The 20,583-nt window shown below is 36.2% G+C and overlaps 1 protein-coding gene across 1 annotated transcript in view; it reads left to right on the forward strand.

The window, feature by feature from the left end:
- The window catches only part of oxct1a (3-oxoacid CoA transferase 1a), a 217,031-nt gene that overhangs the window by 104,767 nt on the left and 91,681 nt on the right, over positions 1–20,583 (forward strand). Inside the window, exons 8-12 of the mRNA XM_039758621.1 lie at positions 4,915–5,022; positions 11,255–11,369; positions 14,182–14,276; positions 16,573–16,621; positions 19,788–19,860. Of these exons, the coding sequence (XP_039614555.1) occupies positions 4,915–5,022; positions 11,255–11,369; positions 14,182–14,276; positions 16,573–16,621; positions 19,788–19,860 (440 nt within the window). The remainder of the gene's footprint in view (positions 1–4,914; positions 5,023–11,254; positions 11,370–14,181; positions 14,277–16,572; positions 16,622–19,787; positions 19,861–20,583) is intronic.

Below are 20,583 nucleotides of genomic sequence, written 5' to 3' on the forward strand. Positions count from 1 at the left end.
CTCTTACAGCTGGCAGAAACGTCTACCCCTGCACTCCACACTTCTCTTCCTAGCTGTCTCCGTCTGTCGAAACGCTCTCAGCCGGCTGTCTTCCATCTTCCGTAACACTCTTCTAGCGTCTTCTGGATCCCTAGGAGTTGTATTTCACTCCTCTGTAAATTCAGTGTGCAACAGTCCATCCATAGAGCGCTGATTGCTTGCTCCTCCAATGGGCTCCGTCTGTTCTCCCTTACTCTGGCTCAGGCACTTGATATACTGCCCTTTCACTCACAATTCTGTTCTTTCTTTCTGATTTCAGCTCAGGCTTCTTGATACATTTCTGAGAGATGCAGGTGTGCTGAAATTGATTACAGTCTCCAGTGCACTAATGAAGCAATCTGACTGAATTGCATGCTCCAGCACATGAATGTACGCTCAGCTGATCACCACATTTCACACCCCTGAGTTGTTCCACCATGTTATCACACACACGTACACCCTGCAAAAGCTTGAGCAAATATTTATTTATTTAAAATGGCACAACCACCATGGGCCCTGCTATATCACAAAGAATCATAGTCAGGTTGTACAAGCAGATAATTCAGGAAAAGTAAGCAGCAAAAACATTAGCCTGAAACATGTTTTATGTTTTTATTCACAAGCTTGGTTGAAATGGATACTGAACTTTGTCTTACAAAGCCTCATATGTGTGTGATATCACAGTTTGTATCTTCTGCAGCAACTGAACAATGTGTTCCTGAAAACAGAATCATAAAATGGATACCCCTGAAAACAAAATTAACAAAAAGTAACATCTCAAAATTGATAAAGAGCACACAATAATAATAACTTCCGAATCTACAGGATTCAGAACACATGAAAAGTAACTCAGAGCATGGAATAAAATCATTTTGAGAGCAAAAAAAATATTCCAAATCTGCCACTTTATAGTAAGTAAATCAGTTAATAATACTGAGGGCCAGTTTGCCTCAAGTGTCCAAGCTTGACACTCTGATAAAACTAACTATAGTTTTTAAAGAATAAAACAAAGTTCACAAAATAAAGGTGTCAAAGTGTAATATTAAAATTGGATAAACCCTGTGCATTCAAATGTGGATGATTAACAAAAAAATTAAACATTGTTTTTATTGTTAAGGTTTTTATGTTTTTTCTAAAAAGGCTATGGCCTTCCAAACATAGAAATGTCAGTGAGTAACGGAAGAAACTCTGAATAATACAAAGTACTTAATCAATGACTGAAAGTAGTACATACACAAGTTATGCTGTTCTAGAGTACTGGATAACTTCAGATTCTCTACCTACAATGCCCTATGCATGCTTCTAAACTGCATCCCTGTTAGCTTATTTCAGGTTATTGCTGAGTCTTACTGAAGGTATTGTACTACTACTATTTTATGTCCTACTTATTTCTTACTTGTACGATCACCCGCTCCCCTTATGTCTTTAAAATACACTTCAAATTCATCCACAGCTTTCCATGTTATCAAACTTAGTTGTTCTAGAGAACAACTAAATGTCATTCTCAAGGTCAAAACAGACACTTTTTCAATTCGTCTTTGGCCTATTTAAATCAGCATCTGAGGAGCCAGCACTTTTTCCTAAAAAAGTCAGGTTTTCTGAAAGTGCCAGTCCAATTTCATATACTTCCATTTTCATGGTAGGCAGAAAGAGATTGTGTTGGTATTGATTGTGTGTCTTATGCAACTTTGCATTGATTTCTTAAGATTATGTAGGTAGTACTGCACTTGACCCAATTCCTTTTATTTTATTAGCAGAAGATTAAATTTATTATTTCACTTCTTTTATTTCTAAAAATATTAATTCTATGAAGGAAACTCAGACAACAATATAATAAACTATTGGATTTTAAGTGAAAGCTTTTAAAAATTATAAGCACACAACACAATAAGCTGGGGGTGAATAACTACCCCATTTGTGAGTTCTGCAATAAATAAGCTTATAATTTTAAATTGCAGAACTGAAAAAAATAAATTCAGAATACAATGTAATGAAGTAGGGATCAGAGGTTTTCAATGTTCAGAGCAGTTATTGGAACTCAAAGTTTAAAGAAGGAGCTAAAATTAAGAAATAAAATCAAGTGCTTATAAATGGCTTGATGAGGTGAATAAAAACGTCTTAGCTGTACAGCAAATGAAAAAAACTAAGTAAATAAGTTACTTTTAATGTAATATACACCTAGCAAAAGAGGTTTTTTCTCTAAATGATTAAATATATGCTATTCTAAAGCCTAAGCCCTTACTTCCTCTATTCAAGGGGAAATCTAGATTACTATTTAAAAATCTTGTCATGGGTTGGTTACCTTACCAGTCTGGAGGGCATGACCATGCATTAACTTCAGATTCCTCATATAAAATGCATGCATGTGTGTTTTTGGTTGTGTAAAGAGTTCTGTTGTGAAATGCATGGATGATGTCCTACAATGTATTGAGAAGACTTTCTGAATACCTTGCACTTTAACACCCTGAGTAAGCTCAGGCAAGCAAGAGCCTTACTGAGTACAAGATACAATAAACAATTAAGGGGTACTACTCTTTGGACATATATCCAAATTATGTGAATGGATTGTGTTCTTTGGTCACATGAAGGTAGTGTTTCAAAGTCAGTTGTGTGTCTGTTTTGTCAGCTGTTTCAGTATGTGGTTTAGGAAGTTGAATCTTATCTTGTAAGAGTTGTGTGAAAAACAAGCTTAGCCTGGAGGGACCCAGTTGCATACAAAGACATGCTTACTCTCATTGAGTCAGTGTAGTGTTGCTAATCAACCTATTGGTAAGTTTTTTATTGTGCAGAAACCTTTAAATTCGTAAATGGGAGGAAGCCAAGCAAAAACTCCAAAGAGCACAAACTTATAGGTAATCAAACCAGGCTTTAGGTTTTATGATGCAGCAGTACTATCTGCTGCACCATCATCCATTATGTTGCTTTGTCGGTCAGTGTGCTTTTACATTATAACATCTTTTTCGGTTGGACTCTTCACAAAATGTTTTACAAAGCAAACAAGAATGGACTACAGCAGAAGGCAACACAAAATAACGGTAAATCAAAGTAGTGCCAAGTATGTTTCAGATGACTAGTGATCACAAAAGACCTTAAAGTGGTATATAGTTCCTTCTTGCCAGGTTTGTAGGAGCTTAAAAAATTACACACTGTGATTACATGTCCTTATGTTTGTCTTGTTGCCATTGGGTAAGCAGGTAAGTTGCCTAGCCAGTTAAAGTCAGTGGAGTCAACAAAGAACCTATAAAGTGTTTACAGTGATTCCTCGCTATATCGCGCTTCAACTTTCGCGGCTTCACTCCAACACGGATTTTAAATGTAAGCATATCTAAATATATATCACAGATTTTTCGCTGGTTCGCGGATTTCTGCGGACAATGGGTCTTTCAATTTATGGTACATGCTTCCTCAGTTTGTTTGTCCAGTTCATTTCATACAAGGGACGCTATTGGCAGATGGCTGAGACATATTACATATTAAATAAAACTCCTCAATGATATACGATATGCTTCCCACGTGGTGCTTTGCACACTTAAAAGCTCTAACAGCCCGTATTGGTTTTTCATTGTTTGCTTTTCTCTGTCTCTCTCACTCTCTCTGACATTCTCTGCTCCTGAGCAGAGGAGCCGTTTACACAGTTGCTGTTTGTTTACAAGATACGGATGCTCCTCTAAAAAATTCTGAAAGGCTACCTTGACATTGATCCCTTCATTGCGGCCGCTTTTATCGCGGTGCTTGCATACTTAAAAGCGCAACAGCCCTATTGATTTTTGATTGTTTACTTTACTCTCTCTCTCTGACATTCTCCGCTCCTGACAGCACTCCTTTGAAGTGGAAGATATGTTTGCATTCTTTTAATTGTGAGAAAGAACTGTCATCTCTGTCTTGTCATGGAGCACAGTTTAAAATTTTGACTAACGGGTGTTATTTCATGTCTAGAGGGCTCTAATAATGTCAAAAAACGTATTTAGAAGGTCGTAAACAGGTTTTCAATGCGAAAACTGGAAATTTTAAATTTAACTGCGAAAATATTAGATTTATAAACAAAGAATCCTACTTCGTGGAAATTCATTTATCTGTCTGGAGCGGATTAACCCCGATAAACGAGGGTTTACTGTATAACTGTGCGGAGAATATTTATAAACAGTGTGGGAGAGTTTCTAAGGGCTTAAAATATTTTAAAATAACCATACAAACATATGGTTTCTACTTCGTGGATTTTCACCTATCGCAGGGGGTTCTGGAACGCAACCCACGCGATCAAGGAGGGATTACTGTATTATTTTTTTATTGTACTTCCTCTGTTATCCCTCTTTCTAAGCATGCATGAAAGTCCAAATCTTTTTTGAAAAATACAGTTATAACAACTGAAATAAACATTTTAAGTGTAGTATTAATATAGTGTATTAAGTATAGCTTAATATACAAACAGACTTATTTCTTGCTTGATTATAAAACAGGAGCATCCTCTAGAATCTGTAACAAACTGCAATAATTAAGATCTTATCTGACCCATAGCACCCATGTATGCACCTGCCTGGTTTTGTTTGAACAATTATTGCACACTTTCTGTAAATCCAATAAACTTCATTTCACTTCTCAAATATCACTGTGTGTGTCTCCTATATGATATATTTAACTGACATTTTTTATCGTAACAACCAATGATTTATACAGGAAAATAATGACTATTAACAAGGTTGCCCAAACTTTTGCATCCCACTGTATATATATGTGTGTGTGTGTGTATTTTATATCCATATTCAAAGTCTAGTTCAGGAGTATCCATTGTTCTTGTGGCGTTAGATGAAGACATTTTAAAGAGTCTTTATGCTCAATATCAATAGCATTATTTATATACCCTCTGTATGAATAAGCCTTTATTTCACATTGTTTTAGGTTGAAGAAATTGTTGATGTTGGCACTTTTGCACCAGAAGACATACATGTGCCCAGTATTTACATTCATCGGATAGTAAAGGGACAAAATTATGAAAAAAGAATAGAGGTGAGTGCTATATAATTTGAATCAATCAGTAATTGTATAGGCAGTATATTCTAGTGGCCAGTATGTTGAACTACAGATTGCAGGTTAAGTCTTTGGTGCAATCTAATTGTATGATTCTGAGCAAGGTTGGTAACAAGTATTTCTGCACATATTTTAATTGATTTGCTGTATTTAACTAAGAAATGTTTAACTGTTCTTTATTTGAAATGTTATTACATATGTTATTTGAAAAGATATTACAATTAGTCTAATGCTTTCTGTATTTACTTATATCCTTTAAAGTTGATATTTATAATATGCTGTATTTCTTATAAAAATTGCAGATATTTCAAATTTACTAACATAGTGGTCAAAGACATTGGGGTGTTGCATTTTATATTTAGCCTGAATTTTTTTTTTTTTCCTTTAAAATCCACTTAATTTCCAGGTTCTAAAGACAACCTGTTTTATAAGATTTACTGGTGACTCTGAAATGTGTATGTGTGTGTTGAGGGAGTGACTGACTGTGATGGACTCGAATAAAATGAATCAAAGCATTAAAATAAATACTTTTGCTAATCAAATATTGTGAAAAATCTAAATGACTTTAACCAAGGTTTGCTTGTATTCCTTGTGGAGGCATTCTTTGCAATGTCCAACTATAACAACAGCAACAGCACTTACTAGTACATTTTCATACACAGAAGGTAGCTTGAAGTGCATTGTAAGATTTCAAAGAAAGAGTTACAAGAAAACAAAAGCAAATTAAATTATGTAATAATAATAATGAATAAGTAATACAACTATACATCAGTATGAGCTTACATAACTTAGATACATAATCTGTAGAAAGGTAGAGTCCTTTGTGAAGGCTAGGGTGCTCCACTGGGCTCCAAGCATGATGCATGATACAAGTCCTGTGTTCAAGTAAAGGGGTTTTTATTACAGATACATTGAATAAAATTGACAAACATGTGGCATTATTTCTGTTCTCTCCCTCTCTCTCCACCACACTGCTACTTTTCCAAGGTGAGTTTTGCCTGTCTCTGCTTCCTGCTGTGACTTTCCTGGACAATGCATTGTGGTCTCTTTTATTGAGGACTCGGGAGTACTTCCATTGCCAGGGTTTCAACCATTGAAAGTACTTTTGGGTCATATGAAAGTTCCAGAGAATAGGGAGTGCAATTCCCTGCAGCACCCCCTACTGGAACACACGGACCCCAGCAGAGTTGCACTACTGGACTACAGTTTCTGGCATTTCCTGCTGGTGTCTGAATAAGTATCGAGACCCAGGGATGCTGCCACTTAGCATATGGGTGGAGACAATAACCTGGATATATTCTCTATTCTCTTTATGACTGTCCCTGCTAGGTAAGGTTCCCAAGTCAAGTGTAGACGGGATGCTGGTGCTCACCTGTTGTCCTTCATGTAGCCCCTCCCTCAGGTGAGCCTTGTAGGTCAAGGTGATCCATCCTGCGAGGGATACAACGTTCCTTGGGGGTTCACCACAGTTTGCCAGACCATCGCTCTGGTGTGCAATAAAAAAACAGTCATTTTGGGAGACGTCACTCTCAACAGGACCTTCCAGTTTGTTCAGGTATGGTATGCGGGCAGCGTCTCATGATTAACACTAGATCCTAGATCAGGTGGTGGTGGTGGCACAAAATGACACCACAAAAAAAGTGGGAAAGAAAGCAGAGAAAAGTAGAGATTTTTAAAGGCCGAAAAATCTTTGAAGAATTTGATATTGGAGTATACGCGCATAGAATTAGGAGTGCAAATAAAATGTAGTGTGGAAGCCGGCCCGGACACAGACAGGCAGACACGTTAATGTCACCCAACACACATTTATTCACATTCATTATACACTGACCTAAAGGATTATTAGGAACACCTTGTTCAATTTCTCATTAATGCAATTATCTAATCAACATGGCAGTTGCTTCAATGCATTTAAGGGTGTGGTCTTGTCAAGACAATCTCCTGAACTCCAAACTGAATGTCAGAATGGGAAAGAAAGGTGATTTAAGCAATTGTGAGCGTGGCATGGTTGTTGGTGCCAGACGGGTCGGTCTGAGTATTTCACAATCTGCTCAGTTACTGGGATTTTCACGCACAACCATTTCTAGTGTTTACAAAGAATGGTGTGAAAAGGGAAAAACATCCAGTATGCGGCAGTCCTGTGGGCGAAAATGCCTTGTTGATGCTAGAGGTCAGAGGAGAATGGGCCGACTGATTCAAGCTGATAGAAGAGCAACTTTGACTGAAATAACCACTCGTTACAACCGAGGTATGCAGCAAAGCATTTGTGAAGCCACAACACACACAACCTTGAGGCAGATGGGCTACAACAGCAGAAGACCCCACCGGGTACCACTCATCTCCACTACAAAAAGGAAAAAGAGGCTGCAATTTGCACAAGCTCACCAAAATTGGACAGTTGAAGAATGGAAAAATATTGCCTGGTCTGATGAGTCTCAATTTCTGTTGAGACATTGAAATGGTAGAGTCAGAATTTGGCGTAAACAGAATGAGAACATGGATCCATCATGCCTTGTTACCGATGTGCAGGCTGGTGGTGGTGGTGTAATGGTGTGGGGGATGTTTTCTTGGCACACTTTAGGCCCCTTAGTGCCAATTGGGCATCGTTTAAATGCCACGGGCTACCTGAGCATTGTTTTTGACCATGTCCATCCCTTCATGACCACCATGTACCCATCCTCTGATGGCTACTTCTAGCAGGATAATGCACCATGTCACAAAGCTCGAATCATTTCAAATTGGTTTCTTGAACATGACAATGAATTCACTGTACTAAAATGGCCCCCACAGTCACCAGATCTCAACCCAATAGAGCATCTTTGGGATGTGGTGGAACGGGAGCTTCGTGCCCTGGATGTGCATCCCACAAATCTCCATCAACTGCAAGATGCTATCCTATCAATATGGGCCAACATTTCTAAAGAATGCTTTCAGCACCTTGTTGAATCAATGCCACATAGAATTAAGGCTGTTCTGAAAGCGAAAGGGGGTCAAACACCGTATTAGTATGGTGTTCCTAATAATCCTGTAGGTGATTGTATACAGTGCAGCAACCCCCGAAAGTCCCCAAAGTCCTGGCCACAACAATGCCTTCCTTTTTCAGGCTGCCTCTTTGCCTCCTCCTAAGACCTTGTCTCCTTCTCCTCCTGACTCCAGCCATCATATGGAGGGAGGCGGCCCCTTCTATGTGCACCCGGATGTGTTCCAGGTGATTCCCGGCAATCTTCCACCAGCACTCCCCAATGTGGTGGAAGTGCTGGCTGTGTACCCGGAAGCACTCTGGGTGTCCCTGCTTGTTTTCCCCCCGGCACTTCCGCCACACCCGGAGGTCCAGGGCTCCCAAGGCACAGGGGCACCCCCTGGCGGTGACCATGGGCCCCTACAGGATAGAGCTTTAAAGCTCTGTACCCGTGGCCCCCAAAGGAACCAGGGTGGTTGCCCCCCGTGGTCTGAGGTGGACGTAAACTCTCTTCTGGTCTTCCTGGGCATCCCGGCCGGGTTGCCAACCCAGTCCTCTCCGACAGTAGATATAAAAAAGTCAAGTCAAAGTGGGTTTTTATGAGTTTTTTTGAAGTGTTTCACAGTATTAGCCTGGTGTACCTGTATCAGTAAAGTATTCCAGATTATGTTTTGTGCAGTCTATGTCATTCCCATAAATTTACCACAACATAAGCCAATTGAATTGCTAATTCTCTTAGAAAAATGTCAAAATATAACCCTTCATGTCAACAATTTGGGTGAGTACCTACTTTTTACATTGATCATTGGTGAAAGTTTGCAATTTAAATGTATTCTGCATTATTTCTTTTTTTGAAGTTTTATTAATTTTATTGCAATCCATACAAATCAATCAAGTTTTTACAAAAAGAAAAATTGAGTTAAGGACAAATTGATCCCCACCCCGAGAGAGAGAGCAAGGCAAACGGCGTGAAATTTAAGGCTTGTGAACATACCTAAATTAATAAATTTGATAAGCCAATAGAGGTGAATGCAGAAGACAAAGAAATACGGAAATAATTGCTTCCTCTGTGCTTTAAGAGCTTATTTTAAAATATTACTGATTAGATCCTGCCATGTTTTGAAAAAAGTCTGTATAGATCCTCTGAGTATTTGATTTTTTCCAATTTCAAATAGTATAACACTGACTTAAAAGAGGAGAGTTTGGGTTCTTCCAGTTTAGCAGAATAAGTCTGCGTGCCAAAAGTGTAATGAATGCAATCACAATTTGTTTGTCTTTCTCCACTTTAAACCCATCTGGAAGAACCCCAAACACAGCTGTTAATGGGTTAGGAGGGATTGTGAGACCAAGGCTGTCTGAAAGGTAATTTAAAATTTTGGTCCAGAATAATGTTAATTTGGCGCAGGCCCAGAACATGTGGCCAAGTGAGGCTGGGACTTGGTTGCATGCGTATGAAGGTTGGATCATGCCCTGGAAACATTTTGGAGAGTTTTAGACGAGACAGATGTGCTCGATATATAATTTTGAGTTGTATAATTGTATGCTTTGTGCATATGGAGCTCGAGTGAATTCTCTGCATTACTACTTTCCACTCCTCTGATATATTAATAGAGAGATCTTTTTCCCAGTGTCCTCTTGGATCTTTGAATGGGAGGGATTGTAAAATTATTTTATATATTGCATAGATGGTGTCTAAGTCCTTGAGATTGAGCAATATTTTGTCCAGCATGGATGAGGGTACAAGATGAGGAAAATTGTGAAGGTTTTGTTTAACAAAGTTCGTGATTTGAAGATAGCAAAAGAAATGTGTAGCTGGAATGTTAAATTTGGAATGTAATTGTTCATAGGATGCAAAGGCGTTGTCTATATAAAGATCTCTAAGCAAGTTAATTCAAAATTTTTTCCAGATATTAAAAACTGCATATGTTAGCGAAGGTTGAAAGAGGTGGTTCTCTTGCAGAGGTGCCACAGATAGAAGCTTCTCCGTCTTAAAATGCTTTCTACATTGGTTCCATATTCTAAGTGAGTGAAGCACAATTGGGTTATTAGTATATTGCCGATAACGTGTGTTTATTGGAGCACAGAGCAGGGAATACAAAGAAGTACTGCAGCATTTTTCTTCTATTGCGGACCAAGCCTGTGTATGTTCTTCTAATATGTTTTTCTTTATTGTTGAATCTAATTGCTTAAAGAATGATTTAATAATGTATATTGGAATGTTTTGAAATAAAAAAGGAGCTTAGGAAGAATATTCATCTTAACAGTGTTAATTCTTCCAGCTCGTGTGAGATGAAGGATTGACCATCTATGCAAGTCTTGCTTAATTTTTTCCATGCAGACGGCGAAATTTTGTTGATAAAGAGCTTTATGTTTACTTGTGATGTTTACCCTTAGGTATTTAAACTCTTCTGCAATGATAAAAGGTAGGGTATCTAATCTAATATTATATGCTTGAGAATTCATTGGAAAGAGTACACTTTTATTTAGATTAATTCTGAGACCAGAGATCTTTTTGAAATTCAGTGAGTGCTGTTAAGATTGCAGGCACAGAATTTTCTGGGTCTGATATATACAGTACCATATCATCTGCATATAATGACATTTTCTGTTCCAGTCCTTCTCTGATAATCCCCTTTATCTGATCAGTATTTCGACAATGTATTGCCAGTGGTTCAATGGCCATTGCAAACAGTAGTGGTGAAAAGGGGCATCCTTGTCTAGTACCACGTTCTAGTTTAAAGTAGTCTCAACAAATGTTGTTGATACAAACTGAAGCTTCTGGGTTAGTATACAGTAATTTGATCCATGCACAAATGTTCGGGCCAAACCCAAATTTCTCAAATGTAGTAAAAAGGTATTTCCATTCAACTGCATTACTTCAGTATTTCTTTTCATGTTGTATTTTGTAAGTGCCTTTCTTAATAAGTGTCATAACCTAACATTTCTAGTTATTCCTAAGCTTAACTGCAAATCATTGGGAATGATCTGGTTAACAATGAATTTGACTTTTGTGTACAAATAAATAAAATAAACAAAATTATTTGGCTCCATAACTCTTTGCAATGAAGTAAATATTTGATTTAGTTATTTTATATTGTTTTCCAGTTATTGTGACAGCCTTATTATTAATACATCCTACAGACTAAGATTGGTCTTTGGGTTTATGCTTAAAGCCTGTAAGATTATTTTCTAACAGTTCTTTATTAGTCCACAGTCATCCAATAATGATATGTGTCTTCTCTATTTGGATAGAAAAGAACTGTTCGCAAAGCAGAGACAGCAAAACCAAAGCCAAAGAATGAGGCTGACTTGGTACGAGAGAGGATTATCCGCAGGGCAGCCCTGGAGTTTGAAGATGGAATGTATGGTATCCTTTCTGTTGAGAATTTCAACCAGTGGTATTTGTAGTAAGACTTTAAAAAACCTCCTTCTTTGATCTTTAGTTTTTGATGTTGCCTACACATCAAATAATACTTATGAGTCATTGCTAATGGTTATGAATGTATAGTTATCAGCAAACCTCACAGGTATTTAATTTGAACTTACCTACTGTACAAAACACTTTTTTGCTAACTCTGTCTCCTGTTAAATTTAATGCTATTTGACCATAATTTATAATTTGGTTTCATTGCATAAGTGGATGTGTGTACCACTGACATTACTTGTTTTTTGAAGCCGAGGTAAAATTTATCAACCACCTTAACAAATGAAGTTGAGCAAAAAGTATAGGTTATATAAACAAAAGACCATGCACACTGAATGAATTTTGTCCTTGAGGGAGCACATGAAGTGGTTAAAAAATGGACCTGCAGAATATTTCTGTCACTGAGATTTGATAAACTGATCCTTATATTTATTTAGCTCATGTTGGCTTGCTAGTGTAATGTTGCAAATTACTTTCTTGCTACCAGTAAAACCACTGAGAGGATTTTACATTACCTTTGTGGTTAATTGTTTTATTTGGAAAAATATGCCTCTAATTTTTTTCGCAGGCATGGAAAGGAAACAAGACAGGTAACAGTTAGAAAATCTTTTTTCATTTAACAGTTGCATTCACCTGTGTAGTCTTTATTGGATTTTAACCTTACCACTGTATCTTTAATAAAATATTTTTTAATATTTTGTAAGGAAGCTGTTTTTTTTCAGTTGCTTTTAAAGTTTGAAATATGTGAAAACTTCCATTAGTTACCATTTTGCCGAATCACAGAGGCTTTCAATCAAACACTCAAGTTTCTAATGCTTTTTATTCTTGATTGTACCTTTACTCGTTTTAAAGATACAGTAAATAGCCAGAGTTTGTGGACACCTGACCATTACAACCTATTTGAACTTATTGGACATCCTATTCTAAAATCATGAGCATTAATTTAGAACTAACTTACTACTTTGCAGCTATGACAGCTTCCTCTCATCTGGCAAGGCTTTCCACAAGATTTTGGAATGTGTCTCTGTGAATTTTTGCCCCTACAATCAAAAGAGCATTTGGGAGGTCAGATGCAGTCATTGGAAAAGAAGACCTGGCTTGCAATCTGTGTTCCAATTCATCCCAAAGGTGTTCAACAGGGCTGAGATCAGGGTTTTATGCAGGCCATTCAAGTTCCTCCACACCAAATTTGTCTTTTTGTCATACTATCATTGTGGAACAGGAAAGGGCCTTCATCAAACTGTTGCCACAAAGTTTGAAGTGCACAATTATCTAAAATACTTTTCTTTGAAACCAAGGGGCCTACCCAAAAACCCTTAAATACATAGCCTTAGACCTTTATCCTTCCTCCACTAAACTTTACAGTGGGCACTCTGCATTTGGAAATTAGTGTTCTTATGGCATCCACCAATCCCACATTTATCCATTAGACTGCCAGATAGTGAGGTGTTATTTTTCACTTCAGAGAACACATTTCCACTGCTACAGAGTCCAATGGTGACATGCTTTGCATCACTTCAGCCTATGTTTGCCATTATATATAGTGCTTTTAGGCATGTGTGCAGGTGCTCTGCCATGGAAACCCATTTCATGAAATCGCCAAAGCACAGTTCTTATGCTGATGTTGGTTCCAGAGGCAGTTTTGGAACACTGTTGTGAATGATACAAGAGAGGATAGGTGATTTTTACACCTATCCCAATGCCCTTCAACACTAAGTGGCCCTGCTCTCTGAGTTGGCATGGTCTACCACTTCATGCCTGAGCATTGTAGATGTACTGGTGCAGATCAGGTATAGCAGAAATTTCATATACTAACTTGTAGAAAAGTTTACATCTTATGACAGCACCACACTTAAAATTACTGAGCTCTTCAGTACAATATATTCTGCTTGTAACGTTTTTTAATGGAAATTGCTTGGTTGTGTGTTTGCACCTGTTTTCAATACGTGCGACTGAAACACCTGAACTCAATAGTTTGAAAGGATGCATGCAAAGTTTTGGCCATATGATGTGCTAAAGTAGAAAATGTTTTATGCAGAGTTGGCTAAAAACTTAAGGTACCCAACATATACAGTATGCATATGTATTTGTCTGTGTTATTACTTTTAGAATATGATTTAACCTTCACTGGCATTTTGGCATTGTGACTTGGCACAAAATAACTTATTTTATTTTGAGCATACATATCGGTTTTCTTTGCTGAAGAGGCCTTATACTGGTAGCTCACAACATGCCTGCTTGCAACAGTCCACCACAATTCCCCAGCATTATCGTACAAAGAAAGAACAATACTTGAAAGTAATGCAGCAATTGTAATAGACTTAATGGTTATTGTCTGTTTCTGTTTTAAAATTAATAAATTGCTGGTGGGTGCAGTTAACAGAAAACACATGCTTCAAGACAGAGCTGACATTTTCACATATTTCTTTTACAAAACAGAAGCAAGAAGCAGGAAAATACCTAATATTTTTTAGTTTTCTTATCTGAGTCTTATCCAAACCTTGATTGATCTGTATCTGCTTTCCCTAGCTTTCCTCAGTCCTGTATAAGAAAAGCTCAGCATGTAATATCTGCAATGGACTGATGTCCCTTCCGGGGTTGCTTTTTTGATCTTGAAGCAACTGCTTTTTATAAGGTAGCACTTAAATGTAACTATTTAGTGAAAGTACGGTAGTTTCCAAATCATACTGTGTTGTAAGTTTTTGATTTTTATTATTTGTTTTTGCTGCTAAGATCCTTGACAGCACTCTTTCAGCTAATTTAGGGATTGGTATCCCCATGCTGGCCAGCAACTTCATCAAGCCTGATATAACAGTTCACCTTCAGAGTGAAAATGGCATTCTAGGACTGGTAATGTCAAGCACAATAAAATGATGTTTGTACTCCATTTGCATGATTAGTATGTACTAAAAGAAGGCCCTACCTGAATTTATTTACTATTTTCATATTACAGGTTGGTCTCAACTTGCATCAGTCTTGCAGATACAAATTAACATATAAAACCCCAAAGGTTTTCCTTTGACCTGATTTTCCATCAATTTTCATCTAAGCAAAGAAGCAAACTAGTTTTGACACAGATAGATATGTAACAGCCGTTAATGACAGGGAGGTATAGTACTGCAGATTTTGTCACCATTTAATAATTTTGTGCTTTATTGTGCAAGTGTCACTAATTTAAATCACAGTACACACAATAAGCTCGGTTACAGAAAAGCAGCTTAATCGACATGTGGCTATTTATGTCCTATAAATGCATCGCACCCATGCTGTCTCAAGGAGAATTTGCCACTGGGAGAGGGAGGTGACACTCTGTGATCTGTTGCCAATGATAGGACCTTGTGGATCAATCATCAGTTAGTTGTAGCTTTCATGCCATCGTTATGCTTTTGCTTTTCAGCTTTATACTGTACTGTGTAATTCTCAAAAATTTTAGAATGCTTAGGCATAAAGTTAACATATTATAAATAGTAAAATGCAGTAATACTGCATCACTATCATTTTATTAGTAAGTTTGAAACACTTATTTGTAAAATAAACAATAAAACTTTATTGCATTTTTGCTTTTATGTCCATCAATGGACATTTTCAGTACAAGTTCAGACTGACATACAAAATTAGGCTACAAATATTTGCAGGATCAAAACATTTTCTTAACCTGGGGGCCAATGTAATTTGGGGAATTACTCTGGAGGTGATATAGGGTGGTCATATCAGATTTTAAATCTGAGAAACATTTCTGTCAGTTTAAAAGTAGTCACTGAGAAAGTTTGAACAATGTTGATGCTACATTTTTCTACCATCATACATGGCTGTTGGATAGAAAAGGAGGTAATTCCCTCACTGACTAATTATAAAGCCTTTTACAGAGAGACAAAGCAAAAGTCCTCTGCATCTAACATTTACTCAATGACGTTTTATGTGTTATTGTTAAAGATTGCCTGTCAACCTCTACCAGACAGCAGCACATTCATAATAAATGCTACTAATTGGCACATTTTTCATTCACTTTCATTTAAACTGGGGAGTTGCTACATAAGTGTAACTTTTTTCTTTTTGTAAAAGGTGTATAACAGAGGGAATAAGAACTTTTATAAAATGATGTAAGAATTTTGGTGTTGAATTTTAAAGGAAAAGAGCAAGGAAAACCTGACTGATAATTTAATCTATATTTATTGGTAATGTTTTGAAGCATGGCAAACCACTTTAGGTTGTTTGGTGAGCACAAAGTATTGTATTGTCATACTCATCTTTGTCTAAGTGTGGGTGATGATCTGTGGATTTCTAGGCAATAATAGAATCTAGGTATTTCCATTCATGGTAGGCTATTATTATTAATTTACTTTTTAAAAGTTAATATGAAAACGTTTCCTCATAATTCTGTTATAAATTTTGGGGCAAACATTATTTTAAAAATGGCATTATGCTGTGGCAAATATTTTTTACATTTTATAATTGTGTTGTTGATGTACAAAAAACATGATCAGCATTTGATCACTAATTTTTTTTGACAGTTATATGAACATATGAACATGTGTTGTTTTTTTGCATCCTGTAAAGTATTGTTGAATGCTAGTAAGAAGAGCTTTTGAAGAACTTGAAAAATAAAAATTGGTTTCTTACAGTCAGTTTTTAAAAAACTAGTAACTTTTTATAAAACAATGAAGCCTTCAGATAATTGTATTGGTAATAAGAAACTGGGGAGCTTTTAAACTTGTAAGCAAAGAAACACATGGTGTTAAGGCAACATTTCTCCTGAGAATTATCAATAATTACACTAATCAAAATTTTAAGAAATTAAAAAATAAATTGCATCTCATTTTCATACCTTCTATTTGAAAATGTTGTTTGAAGTGGTGTGCTCACCATTTTATATCTATACTTGAATAGGTGAATTATATGGAAACCTACTTAGTACATGCATTGCATCTTTCAGCATGTCTGAGTATGCCTGATTACTTCTACGAGATACTCAAGTCAATAGCTAATGTACACTACTTATTGGCCCCTGCCAAGAAAGAGATCTTGAAATCACATGTGGAGTCATACACATGAAAATACAAATATTATGTTAAAGCACACCAAAACAAATCTTTTGTTCAGTCTCATATACATTATACCTGTGGTGAATGTTTTATTTTTTCTTCAGGGTCCTTATCCTACTGAATCTGAAGTTGATGCTGACTTGATTAATGCTGGTAAGGTTTCCCCACATCCTTTTGACCTATCAATATCAGGTTAATATCATTCAATGAAAAATATCCACATTTGTTTTATTTTGTCATTTAAGTACTGCATTTTGAAAAATATGTGATTCTACAGATGAAAAGCTGAGTAAAATATAATAGTAGACTAATTCTACAAATGAAAAGCTGAGTAAAATATAATATTAGACTACACAGAAATAAATCTCAAGTGGGCAGGTATTTTCTGTGCTTAAACAGTTGATTCTGATTTAGATGTAATTAATTCCAATTCAATTAAATGTTAGAGTTATGCTAAATGAGTGGTAATTCCATGCTTCTTAGTGTCTGAAAAATCTCTAATTCCTGCCTTGGATGAAGAATATAAGTATTAAGTTATAGTGGAATAAGTTATAAATGAGAAAAACAAAGTTTCATTTCAGAGTGAAACAAAGAACAAGGTTCTGATAACAATGAAAATGATGAAATTTCTACCTGGCACATACTTATTTTTTCATTTTTAAGTTACAAATCCACCTTAATAAAAGGATATGTGTCTGTCTGGTTGTATGTCTCTGTCATTCCAACAGATACTGCCTCAAAAAATATGTGTAGTAATGAAATGTGTTGAACTTGTCATTCTAACAGATGGCACATGAACAAACATTTGTAGTAATAAAATGCAATATATTTGTCAGTCTAAAAGATGGACTATCATAAACATTAACACTATTTTAAACAATCCCATATCAAAAGGCATGTAACAGAGACACGCGCATTTATCATTCCAAACAGATGGTGCTTCAGAAACATTTGTAGTAATGCATTGTATTATTACACGTTTCGGATGCACCATCTGTTGGAATGACAAATTCAGTGCATGTTATCACTGCATAGATTACAAAATATGGTGCACTGCAAACATTAACACTGAGGTTTACATTGATTACTTAGATTGCAGCATGTCTCAGATGTGTAGTGCAGCAAGTATGTTGTATTTCAGGAAGTTAAACATAGTTATATATTGCAAAATTAGTTACTCTTTTGGTATAAACTTTAGCCAAATAGGTGTCAGTTTTAAAGGAAAGCCCCAGGGCTGATGGATTGTTTAATGACTTCCCTGCAATGTGTTGTTTTAACCTTGTTTTTGATGCTTTTTTTCTGTTTATTAATTTTTAACTTCACAGTTCATTTTATGGATTATTTAGTTGACAGTTTTGAGCACTGCACTTTGGTACACTTGTTTTGTGGATTTTCTATAATAGAAGCATTTGCACTTTTCACCATCCCCTTACTTGGTGTGTTTTTTCCTCATCCTCCATGCTCATTCCGGTCATGACTATCGATGGTGTCAGGTTCAAGAAGCTCCCAAAAGCGAAGAGAGAGCAAGGAGCTGCCCACATTGTCACAGAGATGAAAATCCTAATAACCTGAGTAATCTCGGCACAGACACCAGGAAGATATCCATACTCCACACAGGCAGTAGCCTGACACTGAATTTGAACACTAGATGTTGTACCCATAAAGCAGCAGCATTAACCAACTGCTTCTATGCTGTCATCCAATCTTTAAAACTCATGTTTTAGCCTGTTGTTATACATGGTCACAGAAATGTCATGTTGTTTGAAGAGCTGGTTAATATTCAAAGGTGTTTTTGAACCTTTGTATGTGGTAGTATAGCAGTGTTAATCTGATTTTATAGTTATAACTTCATGGATGGAACTTGTATTCAACCTTCTCCATATTTTCCACAATATTTTTTGCTATGTCAAAGACAGTAAGACCACTCCTGTCTTTTGTTCTTATATTGATGACATAATACCTCACATTTCATGCCATGTGACCTTTGATGAGGCCTAGTAACAGTAAACAGCATGTCTTTGGCCTTGAAAACACATTAAATGGCATCATCTGTAAAATAAAATTGAGTAGCGATGATGTCAAAATAATTTTTAAAAATAAAGAATGTGAGCAAATGAGAACCAGAAAAGGCAGATCATGACACATGAATGCAGCATTAAGTGTTTTACTGATTATTGCTGCATCAAAAAGTAAACTGAAAAAAGTAAAAGTCACTAATATCATGGTGGAAGCTGTCATTTACAATGAATATTGTCTCTACATTAAGTTCTGTCCTCCTGTCTGGATTTACATGTTCACCCAGGTGGTTTTTGACTAAATTAAACTATCTATGGTGGAGTTGTGTTTGATTAAAAGAAAAATAAAATGTTAAATGTAAAGAATAAGATATCAGTGTTGTGCCTCAGTTAATAGATCTATAGAAAAATCCAACAGAAACATAAAGCAGGTCCATAAAAGTACATGTAGCAAAACAAAATGCTAATTTTATTTCTGGTTATTACATTTATAATGGGCTGGGCAATTAGAACATACACCTTAAAACTTCTTCTCCTGATTTTCTTTTTTCATATGCAATTTTTAGAAGAATGTGCACTGCCTACAATAAGTTTTCTTGGCCTTTTTGTGACACTGGCTTCGAAAATGTGCCATAAATCGAATTAAAACTTTCAGTTGTAATTAATATTAGATGTGGATTTTTATACCAAGAAATAATGTCATGAAATTATTTTGTGCACTTCTTTTGATTTTAATTAATCTCTTACTGCTTAGTTATTTTTAAACCCTGTTTTACATTGTGAAATTTTGTACTGGCAGCATTTTTATGAATGTGATGAACTGAGCACACCTTTTATTCATTAAAAGTTTTGCATTTGCTTTATACGAGAATAATCAATTCAAAATTTGTCTGATAGATTTACTTCTCTGAAACCAGAAGAAATGTTCCTGCAAAGTGTTATTTGTAAATAGTTACAAATATATAATACTGTATAGTCTTAGAAAACATTGTGCTTAGTAATGTGGAAAGAAGGAGGTTTATTTTCATGTGAAGCATTCTATTGTATAGGCAAGAAAAACATATTTAGAGAACAGATTCAATTATTTCTAAAAGGCGAAAAATCCTGGCACTTTTAATCAAGATAAATAGTTCACTGATTTGCAGGACTTTAAAGAAAGGGATGTCATGTTCTTCCCTTATATTACATTTTTTAAAATATAGAACACATGTTTCTGTTTCTCATTATTCCAAGTCTCTTTCTCTACTTGTAGAATATTTTACAGGTTACAATTCAAGTTCCATCTTTCCTTTGTTTTTTCATAGGAAAAGAGACAGTCACAGTCCTCCCTGGCTCTGCCTTCTTCTCTAGTGATGAATCATTTGCCATGATAAGAGGGTAAGTAGTAACTGAAATTATACAGTTATTTATGGCACAGGCAAAATGACCTTTGTCTCATTGTGATGTATGGTAAGCCAAAACAGTGATTCTCTTTTCCAGAAAAATAATTCATTCCCCATTTCATATTATCTGCATGGATCCTGCTCACTTTAACCATTATTTACGTACTGATGTTTATTAGTACAGGGAAACTGTCAGATGTATTTGTCTCATTAGCCAAGTTTCCATCCAGTTTTTTGTGACGTTTTGTTATCGACAAACAGAATATACGTAAACAAATTGTGCGAAATTTGCTGTCTCCACCCTGTTTCCATCCAACTGGCTTTTTATCGATAAAATGGTGTGCATGATGACGTCATCCCCTCCAAAACGAACTGTCGCATAAGTTTTGTTGTATCGCGAAAAAAAATCTGCCCTTGAGCCGTTTCCATATATAATTTTGTGTATGTCGCAAATTATCTACCTTTTGTTTTCCACGTTACACCCCCTCCACTAAACAAAGAAATGGAGAGATTATTCAGACAGTTTTTTGAAATGTGCCAGCTTACTGTTATTTCAGTTTCACAAATAATTGGAATTGTACATAATATCCGAAGACGACAGCAGAATGAAGCAGTTGCTTGTCTGATAGCCGAAGAGCTCGAAGAAAGTACCCCAGTGCGACGAAACCCACGGGTATGGGAGAGACGACGGAATAAGACCTTCTGGGAGGAGGTGGTG

This window comes from Polypterus senegalus, chromosome 7 (genome assembly GCF_016835505.1).
Source record: "Polypterus senegalus isolate Bchr_013 chromosome 7, ASM1683550v1, whole genome shotgun sequence".
NCBI classification, from domain to species: Eukaryota; Metazoa; Chordata; class Cladistia; order Polypteriformes; family Polypteridae; genus Polypterus; species Polypterus senegalus.